General features: G+C 44.6%; 1 protein-coding gene across 4 annotated transcripts in view; it reads right to left on the bottom strand.

Annotated features, from left to right (window-relative positions):
• Positions 1 to 20,990, bottom strand: part of RSPO2 (R-spondin 2) — a 159,586-nt gene that overhangs the window by 90,051 nt on the left and 48,545 nt on the right. For all 4 annotated transcript variants that reach the window (XM_074942977.1, XM_074942978.1, XM_074942979.1 and 1 more), the window contains one exon: positions 1,340 to 1,528. In XM_074942977.1, coding sequence (XP_074799078.1) covers positions 1,340 to 1,528 — 189 coding nt within the window. The remainder of the gene's footprint in view (positions 1 to 1,339; positions 1,529 to 20,990) is intronic.

The raw sequence follows: 20,990 nt of genomic DNA, 5'->3' as shown, positions 1-20,990 counted from the left end.
CAGGTCAGTCCTGGGCCCAGTACAATATTTTCATTCCTTGACTTGGATAATGGAGTAGAGAGTATGCTTATAAAATTTGCTGATGAAACCAAGCTGGGAGGGGTTGCTAGCAATTTGTGGGACAGAATTAAAATTCAAAATGACCTTGGCAAATGAGAGAATTGGTCTGAAATCAACAAGATGAAAACTTCAGTAAAGACAAGTGCAAAGTACTACACTTAGGAAGAAAAAACTAAATGCACAAATACACAATGGGGGATAACTGGGTAGGCAGTAGTAATGCTGAAAAGGATCTGGGTTTTATAGTGGACCACAAACAGAATGAGTCAACAACATGATCCAGCTGCAAAAAGCCTAATATCATTCTAGGATGTATTAAAAGCAGTGTTGTATGTAAGATGTCAGAGTTAATTGTCCTGCTCTGCTTAGCACTGATAACGCCTCTGCTGGAGTACTGTGACCAGTTCTATATGCCACATTTTAAGAAAGATATTAACAAATTGGAGAGAGTCCAGAGGAAAACAAGAAAAATGAGGAAAGGTTTTAAAAAACCTGACTTCTGAGGAAAGGTGTAAAAAATTGGACATCTTAAGTCTAGAGAAAGGAAGACTGTGGGAGGACCTGATAACTGTATTCACATATTTTAAGGGCTGTTAGAAAAAGGATGGGGATCAATTGTTCTTTATGTCCAGTGAAGGTAGGATAAAAAGTAATCAGCTTAATCTGCAGCAAGGGAGATTTACGTTAGATATTAGGAAAAAAACTAACTATAAGAGTTAGGCTTATGACAGGACTCCAAGGGAGGTTGAGGAGTCCCCATCATTGGAGGTTTAAGAATAGGTTAGACAAACACCTGTCAGGGATGATCTAGGTACATTTGGTCTTGCCTCAGCTCAGAGCTCTGGATGACATGACCTCTTAAGGTCCCTTCGAGTCTGATATCTGTTTTGCCCACCAGTATACATGTACATATCCTAGGCTAGAAAGTACATGAGACATTACTAAATTAATTCTTAGTCCTTTTTAATTTAATAAGAAGTTGCTCATTAAAATGAGAAATGTTTAGATCCACATTACCTCATTCTCTGTGCATCCCCCAACTAAGGGAACAAAAAGGTAATAATTCCCTGGGCAACAGTGCACTGATTGTGCTGAATGGTGTACATCCTGGAATGAGTTAACTGGGGATTCCTTTAGGAAAGAATGTTTATGATGATCTTGAGACATCTGTGAAAATATCATTGTTATATTTTGCAATACATCATAAAAATGGAGTCACCCATGAATGAACTATTGTCTATATCAATAAAACAGCCATAAAGATAGAACAAAAACTTACTTGAACATCTGTTCATATCTGGCGCTCTGAGTCCGTAGTACCCTGATGGGCAGGAATGCAAGCATTCTCCATATTGCCTCATTCCTTCTCGTCGAAGAAAGAAAAACAGTTTATGCTGGCATCTGATGCACCCATTATCCTTTGAGCAAGACAAACATCCTTTGCAAATTGGATTTGGTCCATAGCTAGCTGCAAAATAAAACAATAAATTTTAATAGTTTTGGAAATGGTTTTCCTGGAGAAAACACACAAAAATGTTGTTTATCTACTGCATCAATACAAATAGTTTGGGAAGGAAAAAACTTACAATAGGGTGTGCAGATTTTAACACATCTGCAGTGGAAAAGGAAGTGTCTGTCTAACTTATACTTACTAGAAATGCAATCTCGTTTTTTTTTTACATTAGTGTGTGATGCTATTTGATAAACTTACACACCAGATTAATGAAATGCATGATTATACATGCAACTAGAGCCCAAGAGAAATCGGATTAGTCACAGTAGCACAAGTAAAATCCATGGACCACAATCTAGCTTCAACCTGAGCATGCAAGCCCATGAGAGCAGCAGTGCACAGCAGAAGACCAATACCCTGAAACAGACACACACAGAGTTCATCCTGCTGGACTTCTGCAAGTGCCATTTCCTCTATAATGCCAATGCAATTTTTTAAAAAAGACACTGATGCCAGTGTTCTGACATGCATTTATATGACTCGTGAAAAGGTCCATATTGAGGGCACTGAAATCCTCCATCTAGACAACAGGTACAGTACAGATAATGGCAGTGCAAACTTCCCCACACATCTGCCTTGCTTGAAGAGACCAACTCTTGGGGTACAAAGGTAGCACAGTCTCTGTGTAGTCATATCTTGGTGTCTCTGATGAAAATCTCAACAATAGTTGCATTCATGACCAGTTGTGATGGAGTTTTGAGACATGAATATCTAAGAACATAACAGCCATACTGGGTCAGACCAAAGGTCAGTCTAACCCAATAGCCTCTCTTCCGACAGTGGCCAATGCCAGGTGCTTCAGAGGGAATGAACAGAACAGGTAATCATCAAGTGATCCATCCCCTGTCACCCATTCCCAGCTTCTGGCAAACAGAGGCCAGGGGACACCATCCCTGCCCACCCTGGTTAATAGGCATTGATGGACCTATCCTCCATGAACTTACCTAGTTCTTTTTTGAACCCTGTTACAGTCTTGGCCTTCACAACATCCTCTGGCAAAGAGTTCCACAGATTGACTGCACTGTGTGAAGTTGTACTTCCTTTTGTTTTAAACCTGCTGCCTATTTATTTCATTTGGTGACCCCTAGTTTTTCTGTTATGCGAAGGAGTAAATAACACTTCCTTATTTACTTTATCCACATCAGTCATGATTTTATAGACCTCTATTATATCCTCCCCTTAAGCTGAACAGTCCCAGTCTTAATCTCTCCTCCATATGGCAGCCATCTCATAGCCCTAATCATTTTTTTTGCCCTTTTCTGTACCTTTTCCAATTCCAGTATATCTCTTTTGAGATGGGGCAATCAAATCTGCATGCAGTATTCAAGATGTGAGCATAGTATGCGTTTATATAGAGGCCATATATTATGTGTCATATTATCTATCCCTTTCCTAATGATTCTCAACATTGTTTACTTTTTTGACTGCCACTGCACATTGAGTGGGTATTTTCAGGGAACTATTCACCATGACTCCCAGATCTCTTTCTTGAGTGGTAACAGCTAATTTAGACCCCCATAATTTCATATGTACAGTTGGGATTATGTTTTTCTATGCGCATTACTTTGCATTTATCAACATTGAATTTCATCTCCCATTTTGTTGCCCAGTCACCCTGTTTTGTGAGGGCCTTTGTAACTCACTGCAGTCTGCTTTGGATTTAACTATCTTGAGTAGTTTTGTATCATCTACAGATTTTTCCACCTCACTGTTTACCCCTTTCTCCAGATCATTTATGAATACGTTGAATAGGACTGGTCCAGTAAAGACCCCTGGAAGACACCACTATTTACCTCTCTTCATTCTGAAAACTGATAATTTATTCCTATCCTTTGTTTCCTGTCTTTTAGCCAGTTACTGACCCATGAGAGGACCTTCCCTCTTATCCCATGACAGCTTTCTTTGCTTAAGAGCCTTTGGCGATGGACCTTGTCAAAGGCTTTCTGAAAATCTAAGTACACTATATCCACACAATCCCCCTTGTCCACATGCTTGTTGACCCCCTCAAAGAATTCTAGTAGATTGGTGAGGCATGGTTTCCCTTTACAAAAACCATGTTAACTCTTACCCAACAAATCATGTTCATCTATGTGTCTGATGATTCCATTCTTTACTATAGTTTCGACCAGTTTGCCTGGTACTAACGTTAGGCTTACCAGCCTGTAATTGCCAGGATTGCCTCTGAAGTGTTGTTGTTTGTTTGTTTTTTTTTAATTAGTAGCTCATTAGTCATCTGAAGCTGATTTACGTGTTATGTACCACAGTCAGTAGTTCTGCAATTTCGTATTTGAGTTCCTTCATAACTCTTGGGTCAATACCATCTGGCCCTGGTGACTTATTACTGTTTAATTTATCAAATTGCTCCAAAACCTCCTCTAATGAAATCTCAATCTGGGGCAGTTTCTCAGATTTGTCCTCCTAAAAAAGAATGGCTCAAGTTGGGGAATCATCCCTCACAGACCAATGCAAAGAATTCATTTAGTTTCTCCACAATGGCCTTATCCCTCTTGAGTGCTCCTTTACCATCTTTATCGTCCACTGCCCCCACTGATTATTTAGCAGGCTTCCTGCTTCTGATGTACTTAAAAACATTTTTGCTGTTACTTTTTGAGTCTTTGGCTCACCGTTCTTCAAATTCTTTTTTGGCCTTCCTAATTACTATTCAGAGTGGACTGAAACCAATTTATCTCCACATGGGCCAGGAAACAACTTTCAGAGAGTAACAATTCTAGGTCACTACCAACCGCTGTGTCTTTGTCAGATTTATGTTCTTTTTTCTACAATAAAAATGATGGTGCAATAAATCTAGCAACTAGGTTCCTGCCTAAATGCCAAAAGAAGGCATCATATGACCAAATGGACGTCTACTTCCTCTTGTTCTCAATCTCTACGCCTTACGCAACTTAGGAGAAGTGATTCTGAAAGGCCTTTATTGCATTATTCCTACCTCCATGCCAGCTTTCATCACTACCTCTCTCCAGCTGCACAAAAAACACCACCCTCTGTCAAATTATTTCCCAGGCACTGATTCAACACAGCAGGTTAGCAGAGGAAGGATGGCTTTAGAGGCTTCTGAAATGAGAATGTCTTGAAAAGTCTATTTTAAATCTTAAATTGGCCACAGGCTTTAACTGAAATTTGCCAGTTCAAACCTGGCTTACTGAAAGCAAAGAGAAACATTATGCAAAAGAAGGAAAAGATTTTTGGGGTGTCAAACATTTTTCAGCACAGCAGACTACAATGGCAACTTGCCAGGAGCATGAGGGTTACATTAAATTGCCATATTTTCTAAAATGAAAAATACCCACACCCAGCCATAATGTGCTTAGGTACTTTTATCCTATGAGAAGGATTAATAGAAATTGTTCAATGGTGGACTTCACCAACAGATGAAAAAACCCCTATAGCCCTGGAACCAGTAGCTGATAAGCTTTACTCTCACTCTCCCACATCTGCACACCACATTCCCCCCTTGCTGTCTTCTGCCCTCCCGCACATACTTCCAAATAGCACCAGACAGAACCACAGCACTCCACTCATATGTTGTACACAGTTGCAAGAAGGCAACTAGCAGAGCATTTGGTTCTTTAAGGTGATCTGGTGGGTAGGAGACAGGAAAGAAAGGATCAGAGCCAGGTCTCGTGGCTTTCAGTCATGAGTGACCCTGGGCAGGGCAAGTCAACTCTCTGTGCTCATATTTCTTATCTCACAGGATTGTTGTAAGGCTGAGTTCATTAGCATTTGTAAACTGCATTGAGATCCTCAGATGGGAGATGTTCGTTTTCATGTTCTCTCCACAGGTACTACTGTGGAGAGTGGACTAGATGATACATCTGAGGGAAGGGAGCAGAAGGAGACTCCTGCCAATTGGAAGGCATGAGATACACTGTCTTAGGGAAGGGAGTTCCATGACCACTGCTCCCAAGAGAAGGAGGCGGGTGGTGGTGGTCGGGGACTCTCTCCTTGAGGGACTGAGTCATCTATCTGCCGCCCTGACTGGGAAAACCGAGAAGTCTGCTGCTTGCCAGGAGCTACAATTCACAATGTGACGGAGAGACTGCCGAGACTCATCAAGCCCTCTGATTGCTACCCCTTCCTATTTCTCCACGTGGGCACCAATGATACTGCCAAGAATGACCTTGAGCGGATCACTGCAGACTACGCAGCTCTGGGAAGAATAATAAAGGAGTTTGAGGCGCAAGTGGTGTTCTCATCCATCCTCCCCGTGAAAGGAAAAGCCCTGGGTAGAGACCATCAAATCATGGAAGTCAACGAATAGCTATGCAGGTGGTGTTGGAGAGAAGGCTTTGGATTCTTTGACCATGGGATGATGTTTCAAGGAGGATTGCTAGGCAGAGACGGGCTCCACCTAACGAAGAGAGGGAAGAGCATCTTTGCAAGCAGGCTGGCTAACCTAGTGAGGAGGGCTTTAAACTAGGTTCACCGGGGGAAGGAGACCAAAGCCCTGAGGTAAGTGGGGACATGGGATACCGGGAGGAAGCACAAGCAGGAGAGCACAAGAGGAGAGGGCTCCTGCCTCATACTGAGAAAGAGGGACGATCAGCAAGTTATCTCAAGTGCCTATACACAAATGCAAGAAGCCTGGGAAACAAGCAGGGAGAACTGGAAGTCCTGGCACAGTCAAGGAATTATGATGTGATTGGAATAACAGAGACTTGGTGGGATGACTCACATGACTGGAGTACTGTCATGGATGGATATAAACTGTTCAGGAAGGACAGGCAAGGCAGAAAACGTGGGGGAGTTGCACTGTATGTAAGAGAGCAGTGTGACTACTCAGAGCTCCAGTTTGAAACTGCAGAAAAACCTGAGAGTCTTTGGATTAAGTTAGGAAGTGTGAGCAACAAGGGTGATGTCGTGGTGGGAGTCTGCTATAGACCACTGGACCAGGGGGATGAGGTGGATGAGGCTTTCTTCCAGCAACTAACGGAAGTTACTAGATCACAGGCCCTGGTTTTCATGGGAGACTTCAATCACCCTGATATCTGCTGGGAGAGCAATACAGTGGTGCACAGATAATCCCAGGAAGTTTTTGGAAAATGTAGGGGACAATTTCCTGGTGCGAGTGCTGGAGGACCCAACTAGGGGCAGACCTGCTGCTCACAAATCAGGAAGAATTAGTAGGGGAAGCAAAAGTGGATGGGAACCTGAGAGGCAGTGACCACGAGATGGTTGAGTTCAGGATCGTGACACAAGGAAGAAAGGAAGAGCAGTAGAATACGGACCCTGGACTTCAGAAAAGCAGACTTTGACTCCCTCAGGGATCTGATGGGCAGGATCCCCTGGGAGAATAACATGAGGGGGAAAGGAGTCCAGGAGAGCTGGCTGTATTTTAAAGAATCCTTATTGAGGTTACAGGGACAAACCATCCCGATGTATAGAAAGAATAGTAAATATGGCAGGCGACCAGCTTGGCTTAACAGTGAAATCCTTGCTGATCTTAAACACAAAAAAGAAGCTTACAAGAAGTGGAAGATTGGACAAATGACCAGGGAGGAGTACAAAAATATTGCTCAGGCATGCAGGAGTGAAATCAGGAAGGCCAAATCACACCTGGAGTTGCAGCTAGCAAGAGATGTTAAGAGTAACAAGAAGGTTTTCTTCAGGTATGTTAGCAACAAGAAGAAAGTCAAGGAAAGTGTGGGCCCCTTACTGAATGAGGGAGGCAACCTAGTGACAGAGGATGTGGAAAAAGCTAATGTACTCAATGCTTTTTTTGCCTCTGTCTTCACGAACAAGGTCAGCTCCCAGACTACTGCACTGGGCACCACAGCATGGGGAGGAGGTTACCAGCCCTCTGTGGAGAAAGAAGTGGTTCAGGACTATTTAGAAAAGCTGGACGAGCACAAGTCCATGGGGCCGGATGCGCTGCATCTGAGAGTGCTAAAGGAGTTGACAGATGTGATTGCAGAGCCATTAGCCATTATCTCTGAAAACTCATGGTGATCGGGGGAGGTCCTGGATGACTGGAAAAAGGTGACTGTGGTGCCCATCTTTAAAAAAGGGAAGAAGGAGGATCTGCGGAACTACAGGCCAGTCAGCCTCACCTCAGTCCCTGGAAAAATCATGGAGCAGGTCCTCAAGGAATCAATCCTGAAGCACTGACACGAGAGGAAAGTGATCAGGAACAGTCAGCATGGATTCACCAAGGGGAAGTCATGCCTGACTAATCTAATTGCCTTCTATGATAACTGGTTCTGTGGATGAGGGGAAAGCAGTGGATGTGCTATTCCTTGACTTTAGCAAAGCTTTGATACAGACTCCCACAGTATTCTTGCCAGCAAGTTAAAATAGTATGGGCTGGATGAATGGACTATAAGGTGGATAGAAAGCTGGCTAGATCGTTGGGCTCAACGGGTAGTGATCAATGGCTCCATGTCTAGTTGGCAGCCAGTATCAAGTGGAGTGCCCCAAGGATCGGTCCTCAGGCTGGTTTTGTTCAATATCTTCATTAATGATCTGGAGGATGGTGGAGATTGCACCCTCAGCAAGTTTGCAGATGACACTAAACTGGGAGGAGAGGTAGATACGCTGGAGGGTAGGGATAGGATACAGAGGGACCTAGACAAATTGGAGGACTGGGCCAAAAGAAATCTGATGAGGTTCAACAAGGACAAGTGCAGAGTCCTGCACTTACAACGGAAGAATCCCATGCACCACTACAGACTAGGGACCGAATGGCTAGGCAGCAGTTCTGCAGAAAAGGACCTAGGGGTTAGTGGATGAGAAGCTGGATATGAGTCAACAGTGTGCCCTTGTTGCCAAGAAGGCTAACGGCATTTTGGGCTGTATAAGTAGGGGCATTGCCAGGAGATCGAGGAACGTGATCATTCCCCTCTATTCGACATTGGTGAGGCCTCATCTGGAGTACTGTGTCCAGTTTTGGGCCCCACACTACAAGAAGGATGTGGAAAAATTGGAAAGTGTCCAGCAGAGGGCAACAAAAATGATTAGGGAACTGGAACACATGATTTATGAGGAGAGGCTGAGGGAACTGGGATTGTTTAGTCTGCAGAAGAGAAGAATGAGGGGGGATTTGATAGCTGCTTTCAACTCCCTGAAAGGGGGTTCCAAAGAGGATGGATCTAGACTGTTCTCAGTGGTAGCAGATGACAGAACAAGGAGTAATGGTCTTAAGTTGCAGTGGGGGAGGTTTTAGGTTGGATATTAGGGAAAAAAATTTCACTAGGAGGGTGGTGAAGCACTGGAATGCATTACCTAGGGAGGTGGTAGAATCTCCTTCCTTAGAGGTTTTTAAGGTCAGGCTTCACAAAGCCCTGGCTGGGATGATTTAGTTGGGTATTGGTCCTGCTTTGAGCAGGGGGTTGGACTAGATGATCTCCTAAGTTCCCTTCCAACTCTGATATTCTATGTTGTAGAGATGAAATGTTTGTTACCACCTAAATCAATGATTATCAAACTAGTCCATGGACTTTTGGTGATCTTTGAAGTGTATGCAGGTCACATGGTGCTCAGTCTCCTTCTTGCTCTCAGCTTCTAGGTTATATTAAGATACATTTTAAATATTTTCCCAACTTTTTCCCCACATAAGCTTTTGCTGCAGGGCTACACAACAGTAAATGGGAAGGAAAGCAGTCTGCTAGGCTCAGCTGAGAGCTGCTAAAGGAAACTTTGATCCCTAATCCCTTTAGTATCCATTAACCGTTAACTAGGGGGCAGGGCTACCTAGGGAGAACAGGGGTTTAAAAAGCCAGCTCCTAAGATACCAGAGGCGCAAGCAGCCAGGAGAAGCTAACAGGGTTTTGAGAGGGAGTTTTAGAGAACTGTGAGAGCCAGATACACCTGTTTAATGTTCTCTGAATTTAGGCCACCCCCCCCCCCAAAAAAAAATCTCCAGGAGCAAAAAGAATGCAGGCAAAAGTCCAGCCGCAGAGTGGGGGCTATCCAGTTTATTACACTGAATGTAGCATGTATGATTACACTACCTTTAGAGGCAGAGTACAAGTTCTGGAGACCAGAGTGGCTGAATTGCAAGAGCTAAGGGAGACAGAGATAAGACTTTCCAGGACACAGCAGAGTGGTCCCACCGCCCCACAGTCTGACAGCCTCTGTGCTGTTGAGGAGGATGAAAGTCTCAGCAAAGGAGAACATAAAACAAGAGCGGAGGGAAATGATCCCATAGTTGGACCCCTCCTTCCAGATGATGTCATTGTATCCTCTTGGACTGAGGATACTTCTCCATGGGAGTGAATCCCAGTTATTAGGAAGAGATAGGCAATAGTCATGGGAGATTCAATCATTAGAAATATAGAGAGTTGGCTTTGTGATCACCAGGAGAACTGTGATCACCGAGTGACTAGACAGGCTTACGTGCAGTGCTGAAAAGGAGTCAGTGGTTGTGGTACACATAAGTACGAAGATAGAGGTCCTAGGGGGACAAATTTAGGCTGCTAGGTAAGAGACTGAAGTCCAGACTAAAGTTCTCTGTGGTAGCATTCTCTGAAATGCTTCCAGTTCCCCGTGCAGGGCCAGTTAGACAGGCAGAACTGTAGGGTCTCAATGCGTGGATGAGATGACGGTGTAAAGAAGAGGGGTTTAGGTTTATTAGGAACTGGGGAACTTTTGGGGAAAGGAGGAGCCTATGTGGAAAGGATTAAACAAAATTAAGTCACGAGGACCAGATGGTATTGACCCAAAAATTCTGAAGGAACTCAAATGTGAAATTGCAGAACTACTAACTGTGGGATAAATAACGAGGAGTACTTGTGGCACCTTAGAGACTAACAAAAATGTTAGTCTCTAAGGTGCTACAAGGACTCTCATTGTTTTTGCTGATACAGACTAACACGGCTACTCTGATAACTGTGGAACATAACCTGTCATTTAAATGAGCTTCTGTACCAGAGAACTGGAGGATCGCTAATGTGATGCCAATTTTTAAAAAAGGCTCCAGAGGACATCCTGACAATTATGGGCCAGTAAGTATAACTTCAGTGCCAGGTAAATTGGGTGAAACTACAGTAAACAATTACCAGACACATAAATGAACATAATTTGTTGGGGAAGAGTCGACATGGTTTTTGTAAAGGGAAAGCCTCGCCAATATACCTCACCAATATATTAGAATTCTTTGAGGCATTCAACAGACGTGGACAAGAGTGATCCTGTGGATATAGTGTACTTGGAAAAGCCTTTGAAAAGATCCCTCATCAAAGGCTCTTAAGCAAAGTAAGCAATCATGGGATAAGAGGGAAAGTCCTCTCATGGATCAGTAACTGGCTAAAAGATAGGAAACAAAGGGTAGAAATAAATGGCCAGTTTTTAGAATGGAGAGAGGTAAATGGTGTTGCCCCCCACTGGGGCCTGTTCAACACTTTCATAAATGATCTGGAGAAAGGGGTAAACAGTGAGGTTGCAAAATTTGTAGATGATACAAAACTACTCAACACAGTTAAATCCAAAGCAGACTGCGAAGAGTTACAAATGGACCTCACAAAACTGGGTGACTGGGCAACAAAATGGCAGATGAAATTCAAGGTTGATAAATGCAAAGTAATGCACATTGGAAAATATAATCCCAACTATACATACACAATGATGGGGGTCTAAAAAAAGATATATTAGAATTCGAAAAGGCACAGAGAGAGGCAAAAAAATGATTAAGGTTATGAAACAGCTTCTAGATGAGGAGAAATTAATAAGACTGGGACTTTTCAGCTTGGAAAAGAGACAACTCAGTGGGGATATGATAGAGGTCTATGAAATTGTGACTGGTGTGGAGAAAGTGAATAAGGAAGTGTTGTTTACCCCTTCACATAACACAAGAACCAGGGGGGTCACCCAATGAAATTAATAAGCAGCAGGTTTGAAACAAACAAAAGGAAGTACAATGCACAGTCAACCTGTGGAACTCTTTGCAAGAGGATGTTGCGAAGGCTGGGACTATAACAGGGTTCAAAAAAACTGGATAAGTTCATGGAGGATAGATTTATTAATGGCTATTAACCAAGATGGTCAAGGATGCAACCACATGCTCTGGGTGTCCTAAGCTTCTAACTGCCAGAAGCTGGGAATGGATGATGGGATGGATCACTCGATAATTGCCCTGATCTTTTCATTCCCTCTGAAGCATCTGGCATTGGTCACTGTTGGAAGACAGGATACTGGGCTATGTGGACCACTGGTCTGACCCAGTATGGCCATTCTTTTATTGTTATGTGGTATAATCTTTATATTCAAAGAGATAGTTAACTCTATGAAAGTGTTTAAGAACTGCTGACCTAAACAGAATGCCTGCCTTGGTGTTAAGTGACTGAATACAGTTTACAAGTGTTTTGTATACAATGGGGCACTGTGATTTGTGTGTCACAAAGCTTGTTTTCACCAACTTTTGTTGCTGCTACTGCTGATGAATTTTTACTCATGGCGGCAATTTCTTGGGAAACAATACTGAGTCTTACTGCATCTGTTGTCTCCTTTCAACTCCCCATAAAACATAACAATCACAATTATACCCTAGTCCACAGGTTCTCAAACTGAGCTCCATTCAGGTGGTCCGCAGATAGCGCCCTCTAAGGTGTGCGGCCTGGACGGCTGCGCATGAGAAAATGAAGAGCCACCCACCTAATTAGTGGAGCTGCGCAGGCGTGACTTGCACATCCCATATTTGCCCCACCCCTCTTCTCAGCCCACTGCCCCCTCCCATCTACCTCCTAATCCGCCCCCGCCAAGGCCACCACCTCACCTTACATGTGCATCCTCTCCAGGGTCCAAGCACCTAATCATAAAACAAAACTAAAACTCACACATGATCTAAGTTAATACCATCTTCTGGGTCTCTCAGTGCATTCTCGCACTGGTTGTCTGTTTAGTAACGTTGCCAGGCATCCGGTTTTCAAGCATGTCCAATTCCTAGATGCAGGGGCGGCCACAGGGACTCCGCGCGCTGCCCCATCCCCAGCACTGACTCTGCAGCTCCCATAGGCTGGGAACCACGGCCAATGGGAGCTAAAGGAGTGGCACATGCGGGTATGGCAGCGCACAGAGCCCCCTGGCCCCTCTACCTAGGAGCCAGAGAAGAGACATGCCAGCGGCTTCCAGGATCCATGAGATCCTGGAAGCAGCTTGGCCCCAGCCCGTAGCCCTGTCCTGCACAGCAAACCCCTCATCCCCAGCCCCACTCCAGAGCCTGTACTCCCCACCAGGGCCCTCACCCACCCCCTGCACTCCAACCCCCTGCCCCAGCCCGGTGAAAGTGAGTGAGGGGGGAGAGAGCAAGTGATGGAGGGAGGGGGGATGGGCCTCAGAGAAGGGGTGGGGCCTTGGGGCAGAGGCAGGGCAGGGCAAAGGTGTTCAGTTTTGTGCCATTAGAAAGTTGGCAACCCTACTGTTTAGATCAGGGATTGGTAACCTTTGGCATGCGGCCTGTCAGGGAAATTCACTGGTGGGCCAGGACAGTTTGCTTACCTGCAGCATCCACAGGTTTGGCCGATCACAGCTCCCACTGGCCGTGGTTCGCCGTTCCAGGCCAATGGAGGCTGCGGGAAGCAGCAACCAGCACATCCCTCGACCCGCACCACTTCCCCTAGCCCCCATTGGCTGGGGACGGCAAACCGCGGGAAACCTGCGGATGCTGCAGGTAAACAAGCTGTTGCATCCCATCAGCGGATTTCCGGGACGGGCCGCGTGCCAAAGGTTGCTGATCCCTGGTTTAGACTGTAAGCTCCTCACAGCAGTAACATCCTCTCCTTTAAGTTAGTTTACACATACACACACTTCCCTACTTTCAACTTGATAAGTATTTTCTATTCTTACAGATCATTTCTATGACTGTACTCACGAGTCTCTGTTTTAAATGAAAGAGCATTGAAAAATTTGTCTCATGTTTTTCAGTTGCAGGGGGGAGAGGAGGGGGTACTTCGCATGTCAATTTAAAGAAAAGCTATTGCAAAGGTGGTTCTGTACTCACACACTAGAACCAAACATACTTTAACTTTGAGGGTGCTCAAAGTCTAAATGTAATGGCTTGGACCCATCTCTACTTAGATCTGACACCAAGGAGCGACATTTTTAATTCTATATCTGTGCCAAATATATTCAAACAAAGTACTTAAAAATATAACTAGAAAAGGACTGTTATGACCATTCAAAACAGAGAGAATCAGCAGTGTGTAAGGGTTTTGGACAGTGCCCCACCAAAAAAGACCTCACACGACATGCGCCTGTCGTCGTCCTGACCCCTTTGTTTTATCCTTGATTCCTATACCTTTGTTTTTGGTCTTTTTCAGAAAGAAAACTCTTTGGGGGCAAGGATTGTGGGACCATTTCTTCCTAAGTTTTTTGTACATCAACTACTACAGTGGGATCTTGCCCCTTTTTGGATGTTACTGCAATATAAATAGTCATCAGCTTTTAATTTGGATCTGGCAGAGATGCCCCGGGGGGGGGGGGGGAATCAATGGAGGTACAAGAGCTCCTTACTTAAAGCTGTCCCGGTTAACGTTGTTACATTGCTGATCAATTAAGGAACATGCTTATTTAAAGTTGTGCATTACTCCCTTGTAATGTTGTTTTGCGGTCGCTCGTTTTGTCCACTGCTTGCAGAAAGAGTAGCCCGTTGTAGCTAGTGGGTGGGTGGTTGGAACCAGGGTGGACCGGCAGCCGCCCTAGCAGCTCCCCCCTAGAAGCTCCCCTAAGTTCCCTGTGCAACAGCTGCCCAGCAGGCTATCAATTGCTGGCAGTTCAGCTGTCCCTCCCCCCAACTGCCATGTGCTGCTCTTGCCCTCTGCAAGGGAGGGGAAGAAAAGGGGGGGGGCTAATGTCAGGGTGTTTGTTTAAAACTTACTCTGTGTGTGTGTGTGTGTGTGTGTAGTTTTTGTCTGGTGAAAAAAATTTCCCTGGAACCTAACCCCCTCATTTACATTAATTCTTATGGGGAAATTGGATTTGCTTAACATCGTTTCGCTTAAAGTTGCATTTTTCAGGAACATAACTACAACGTTAAGTGAGGAGTTCCTGTACCAGCTATACAGGAGGGGCAAGTAAAAGGGGGAATTAAGAGGCAATATAGAGGGGAAAGGTAGAATACTTGCCAGACAGGAAAAAAAATTTTAAGTAGGAGGGTAGAGTCATATCCTTCTCTTATCTTGCTAAATTATGCTGTATATATTGCAGTGAGAAGGAAGATTTCATAATCATGAATTCGTATATAAAGGTATCCTTTCAATGCCCAAAACGATTCATACAGTGTTGAGTGCCCCAACATTTAAAAAAATCATGTGGCAGACCTCAAAAAGCTCATGAGATGATATATTTTAAATAGATACGTTTTTGCATAAATGTATTTGTTTTGAGGAAACATGAGTCAGGTAGGTTTCTCAGGTCCAGAATGGAATTTCTGATCAAAACCAGACCGTAGCCAATAGCCCAGTGGTTAGGGTATTTATCCTGATACAGACCAGGGACTTGAACACTCCCAGCTTCTCCCACATCTCAGTTAAATGCCACTGGTTCTTTTTATTTGCCTTCTGGCTTCTGGGATTTAGGTTTCATTTTCAAGCTTTTCTAGACACCTTTCTGGGCTAAAAACGTACCTTTAAAAAAAACAACAGATTCTCACTTAATGACATGACTCTAGGAGCTGGGGTTTTAAAGAAAAATATGAAAAAATCACAAGCATTGCCAACACTGATAAAGTTTCCTGCCCTAGTCTTTGTGAGGGCTGCCTTCACTAATTGTTGAAGTTGGAAGCTAGCTATAGAGAGGTTCCGTGTTCCCAGGTTAGTCACACTCCCCCACACGTACACCCATGCTATATCCCACAAAGCCTGTTGTCATCAGTCATTCTGTGGCAAGGAAAGTAATAGAGCCACTCTGAGGTTTCTCCCATCCACTGACAGTTCATGCAGCCACATTAGTTCCTCTGCTGGGAAATCAACATGGCCACAAGGGGAGGAGCCTGCTCTGCTACCTACTGGCAGCCAAAAGAAAGGGAATAAAGGGGGAACCTATTAACAAAACACCAGCCCTTAAGAGCAGCTGGGGGAAAAGGGAGGGCAGAAAAAAAGAGGCAGAGTAACGTGGAACAGAGGGAGAGGGAAAGCTAATGACATGGTGGTTCCCAGATTCCCCAGTTCATTTAGAGAACTGTCCTTTGACATTATATTTAGATTTGTCACGTATACATGGACCCTGATGCAAGTGGCCAGGCTCCACTTATAGTGCAGCAGAGACAGCAGGTCTCCTTCCAGAGAGATATACCACACCTCAGACTCGGGCCTTAAATAAAGCAATGGTTACTGCTTGGAGGTGAACCAACAACCCCCTACCCTCCAACAACTCATCTCATTGACCCAAAAATCCTAAAGATGGGGAGGGAGCCTGTCCATAGGACTCTGCAGGCTGTGTAATTTTTAGGGGATTACTGCACTTCTTGGGTGGTTACAATCACTTGGACATCAGCCTCATGCCTTTCCACATCACAGACATGCTATAATCACTGAGAAATGCACTGGCTGTCACAGCATATTTCTTAATTACACGCACACAGGCGCATGCACTAACAGCTCTATTCTAGCTGTCATTATCTATGTTTATCTCTCTTTCCCCCCCCCCCCCAACGTATATTCGACGTGCCACAATGTAAGTTAATTTGCAGCAACAATCTGGGGCATAAATCCCATCAGAACAAAGTCTCAGGCATTTAAACAAATTTATTTTTGTCCAATTTAATATCTAGAGTATTTCTGTTGCTGCTGTGCACAGATGCATCTCCAACATGCAGGTGAACAAACAGAGATTTAATGTTTTCCCCTTTAATAGTGTGTTTACTTTGTCTATTATTGTAAGTTTTAACTTTTTCCAAGCCCTGAAAACTGCAGGGATCCAAAGTAACAGCATTCCAACAAAAACACAGCTCCAAACCCATATCCACCCAAACTGCAGAAGATAAAAACATTATCTGAAACATTAAAACTGAAAAGGTGAAGATCCATGACACTCAGGTAAAGAAACAAAGTATGACATACAAAGAGATGTGTGATTCTTCACTCTCTCATTTAATTTTATTACAAAGCAATGCCTAAAAAGATAGCAAAGAGCAAGGAACAGAAAAATAAACTGAAAGAAAGGACTTCATCCTCCCTCTTGTTAGCTGCACGTATTGACATATGTGCAGGGAAGTGAAAGATTGAGTAAGATCTATTTTACAATTTATAGATCCCACTTCTGGAATCTGAAGTTGCATCTCTCTCTCTCACTCTCACACACACACACACACCCCCCAGCATTTTCCAGAGAAATATTAGGTATCACTAAAATGATAAGCACATTCTTAACTATTGTGTGCCATTATGTGCCATCAGATTTTTATTGTATAATATATATAAACAGTTACTGGCATATAAAGGAAATATACAAATACTTAACTTAGTTTGTAAGCTCCTGTGAGCAGAGACCACGCAATTGTACAGCACTAGGCGCACTTGTCAGTGGTTCATAAATACCAAGCTGTTAGTGATATATGATGAGATGTTAACAAGATGCATGTGTAGTGTTGGTCAGGTTTTTTCAATCATTATTAAAGTAAACAAAGGTGCATTGAATGAGAACTTTTTACCTGCTGCAATCCAAGGAGAGTTGTGTGTGTCTGCTTCAAGAGTTGATGTCATTCCACACAAGATTCTGCACAGGAACCTTATTTTAATTATATGAAGATGCCCCCCAAGGCACTCACTCACTGCTGCCCTGGCTTCTCAGGAGCAGCAGCAGAGCCAGAAGTGCCAGGGCAGTGGTGAAAAAGCACCTCACGGAGCATCTCATGGCAGCCAGGTGCTGCAGGCTCCGTTGGGGGAGAGGAAAGAGCGGATTGGGGTGCAGCTCAGAGCTGTGGCGCCCACCCTGCCTGAGGAGCTCACAACTGTGCAGAGGCGGTCTGGCTGGGGGAACGTGGCAGGGAGGGTTGCTGGCCAGCCAGCCATCGCCCCTGCTTCCTCAGCACAGAGAGCCAGGGGCCCGAGAGGGCCGGGTGGCTCCCACCAACTTCTAATCTACCATCTCCTGGCAAGAGGTGGCAGTTTTCAAATTGTGGGGTGCATCGCCTTAGGCAGCCACGCCACACAGTTTGTGGAAAAACTGCGTGCTAAATGGAAGGCAAAAATCTGGGGGGTACATGACACCTTGTGCCCCCCATGCATCACGTCTGGTTTGGGGAAGCAATGTCCCCCCGTACTCTCCTAATCTCTGTCCCTGCTGGCAGCCCTGGGGTCCCCAGTGAGCTGGCAGGAAGTAAGGCAGGTTTCCAAAGGAAGTTTGTCAAAACCATAACATTCTCATACAGCCTTTCAGCTGATGAAAAAATGTTTTGTGGAAAAATTCACAACCAGCAGGTAAAAAGTTTTTTTAAAAATCCCCATACAAATTCAGTTTACAATAAAAAATAAACCATTTTAAAGTAAAAGCTACACATGAGAGAGTGGATGGTCCAGTGGTTAAGGACTTGGGAAATGTGGGTTCAAGTCCCTGCTCTGCCACAGAATTCCTCCGTGACCTTGGACAAATCATCTAATCTTTCTGTGCCTCAGGTCCCCAACTGTACAATGAGGATAATAGCACTGCTCTACTTCACAGGCATTTTGTGACGCTAAATACATTAATGATTGTGCAAAAGGATGTGCTCATAGGTCCCTCCACCTGCAGAGACAGGGCCTGCTCTAGGCACCAGCAAGCACCAGGTGATTGGGGTGGCACATTTCTAGGGGTGGCATTCCGGCACCGGCCATGCCGCCCCTAGAAATGTGCCCCCGCTGCCCCAGATCGCCTACGCCTACTCCCCTAAGTGCGTCTCTGCCACTCTGCTTCTCCCTGCTCCCTCCCAGGCGCGCAGCAAGCCTGGGAGGGAGGAGAAGCCAAGTGGCGGCGCGCTCGGGGGAGGCGGCGGCAGTGAAGCAGAGGCAAGCTGGGGCGGGGAGCAGTTCCTCTACCTCCACTCCGCCTGCTCCCCTGAACGCGCTGCCTCTCCCTCGCCTGAGAGGGAGGGGGGAGTAGGCAGAGCGGAGGTGAGCTAGGGCAGGGGGTTGTGAGGGGGAGCTGCAGGAAGCAATGGAGGGGGGGAAATGCAGCACGCCCGGGGGAGGAGGCGGGGCCCGGGATTTGGGGAAGGGGCTGGGAAGGGGCGGAGTTGGGGGGGGCACAAAAAAAAAGTGGGGGTGGCCAAAAATTTTTTTGCTTAGGGCAGCAAAAATCCTAGAGCCAGCCCTGACAGAGAGGAGTGGATTTGAGCCTAAAGCTTTTAGAAATGTAAATGGGTCTTTGATTGGGAACGAATAAGGTTCACTATATAGGGTCTTGAAAGTGTACGCACTGAGGAGGTGGGGCTGTGAAGAAAAATTTCTAGTGTGCTTTATAAACAATTTTCTTCAAAACCCATTGCCTGCAGTAGTGATGCAGGGGTCCCGAGGGCAGAATTTGGATTGCAGTGGAAAACTGTTCTGTTGATCCGTGAGCTAGAATACAATCCAGCTATATATGTATATCAACATACATACACACAGACTTATTTTGATAAGGGGGCAAGGAGACAGGGAGACTGGGTGCTGAAAGGTCTAGTGCGAGCAGATCCACCAGTCCTACTGCTCAAACAGCTTCCTCCCACCAGCAAACCCTCTATAGTTCTCCAGACAGGAACAGCAGTCTGATGGTGCAGAGGAGATTCATCAGCCCGGGATACTGACAGGAAGACACGAGATGTCTCACAGAGAGGGCATTAATGGGAGGAGCTAACATGAGATGAGGGCACCTCCCCCGTGCCCACTCTTTACCCCTGCTTCCCACCACTTAGCATCCTTCTGCAACCATTAAACTCAGTCTTCAGTCTCTACAATTCCCATTACCATCTGATTTCTGTCACCTCCCACTCCCAACAGTCATTAACCCCAGACCCACCTGATACAAAGCCTTATTGGTGCATTAGGACGATGTGCTGAGCCCAGTCAGCAAGTCAGGAAGGTATCAAAATAGAAGAGTGTGTTGGAGCTACCAAAAGTTATGAGGAAAATTAGGAGAATAAGAGTTATTGAACAAGAGGCTTAGAAAGGGATAAAGGTATGTATAACAACACAGAAGTGCTGAATGGATAGTCAAAGATAAATAAAAAACCAAGAAGTAAAGATAAAACCATCCACGTTAACCAAAAACATCCATCTGTAGCTCTAGAACTTGGTACAGTGCAGATTCGGTGACCAATAAAAATCCAAACCAAAATATCCACCTTACACATTGAATTGGTTAATGTTCTGACTTTCAGGAGCACAGAATATTTAAAGTAGCAAATTTCCCAATTTTGTCGGTGTTCTTCTACTTTCAAGTGGGCCAAGTGTGTTTGGGGTTTTTGTTGTTGTTGTTTTCATTGTTCTTGGATGCAAACCTTGCATGCCACGTATTGGCTGGGAGCATACTTTTTACAGCCCACTCCCAATGGAAATGCTGACAGACTGCTAACTGTACAGGCATTACTAGGGTGACCAGATGTCCCAATTTTATAGAGATGGTTCAGATTTTGGGGGAATTTTTCTTATATATGCACCTATTACCCCCCACCCGCTGCCCCAATATTTTACACTTGCTATCTGGTCACCTTCGGCAGTTGCCACATCAATATAAGTCTGGTTGAAAATGTAACTTGTGACTAGAAAGTCATTTTACAAAACACTTGTGTGCTATTTGGGGAAAATACAGATAATTTGAATGTGAAAAGTAACCCAAGTGTCAAAATTCACAAATCTCCAACCAACAAGCAGCAGCTCCTTTGTTCTCTGCTATGCTCCTACTTGAAAAGCTGCCTCCAAAAGGAAGGGGGAAACATGTCAGACTGCCACATACCTACAGAAAAAAGGTTGCACAAGGCTTAACCATTGCTTCACCTCAGGCAGCGTAAAACCTATTAGTTTGGTTTTTTTAGACACTTTATTGAAAATTTATCTGAGAGAACAGGCAAGAAAGTGCATGAAAAAGTTACAGTTCACTTTCACCATACTTTAACTGCTGGTGAATCTGTACATAATGCTAGTTAGGTACAACTGAAGCAAGTTCATAGGATTACAAAGCTGATACACAGAGAATAACTTGTCAGTTTATATGCTGGAAAGCCAACTGATTTTCATGGACTGTCTCACTGATAGAAGTCACACTATTATAGAATCATAGGACTGGAAGGGATCTTGAGAGGTCATCTAGTCCAGTCCCTTGCACTCATGGCAGGAGTAAGTATTATCTAGATCATCACTGACAGGTGTTTGTCTAACGTGCTCTTAAAAGTCTCCAATGATGGAGATTCCACAAACTCCCTACACAGTTTATTCCAGTGCTTAACCACCCTGACAGGAAGTTTTTCCTAATGTTCAACTTAAACCTCCCTCCTGCAATTTAAGCCCATTGCTTC

Source organism: Natator depressus, chromosome 2 (genome assembly GCF_965152275.1).
Source record: "Natator depressus isolate rNatDep1 chromosome 2, rNatDep2.hap1, whole genome shotgun sequence".
Classification (NCBI taxonomy): domain Eukaryota; kingdom Metazoa; phylum Chordata; order Testudines; family Cheloniidae; genus Natator; species Natator depressus.
Note: the sequence above shows the minus strand (reverse complement) of the source record. Positions and strands in the feature narration are given on the sequence as shown.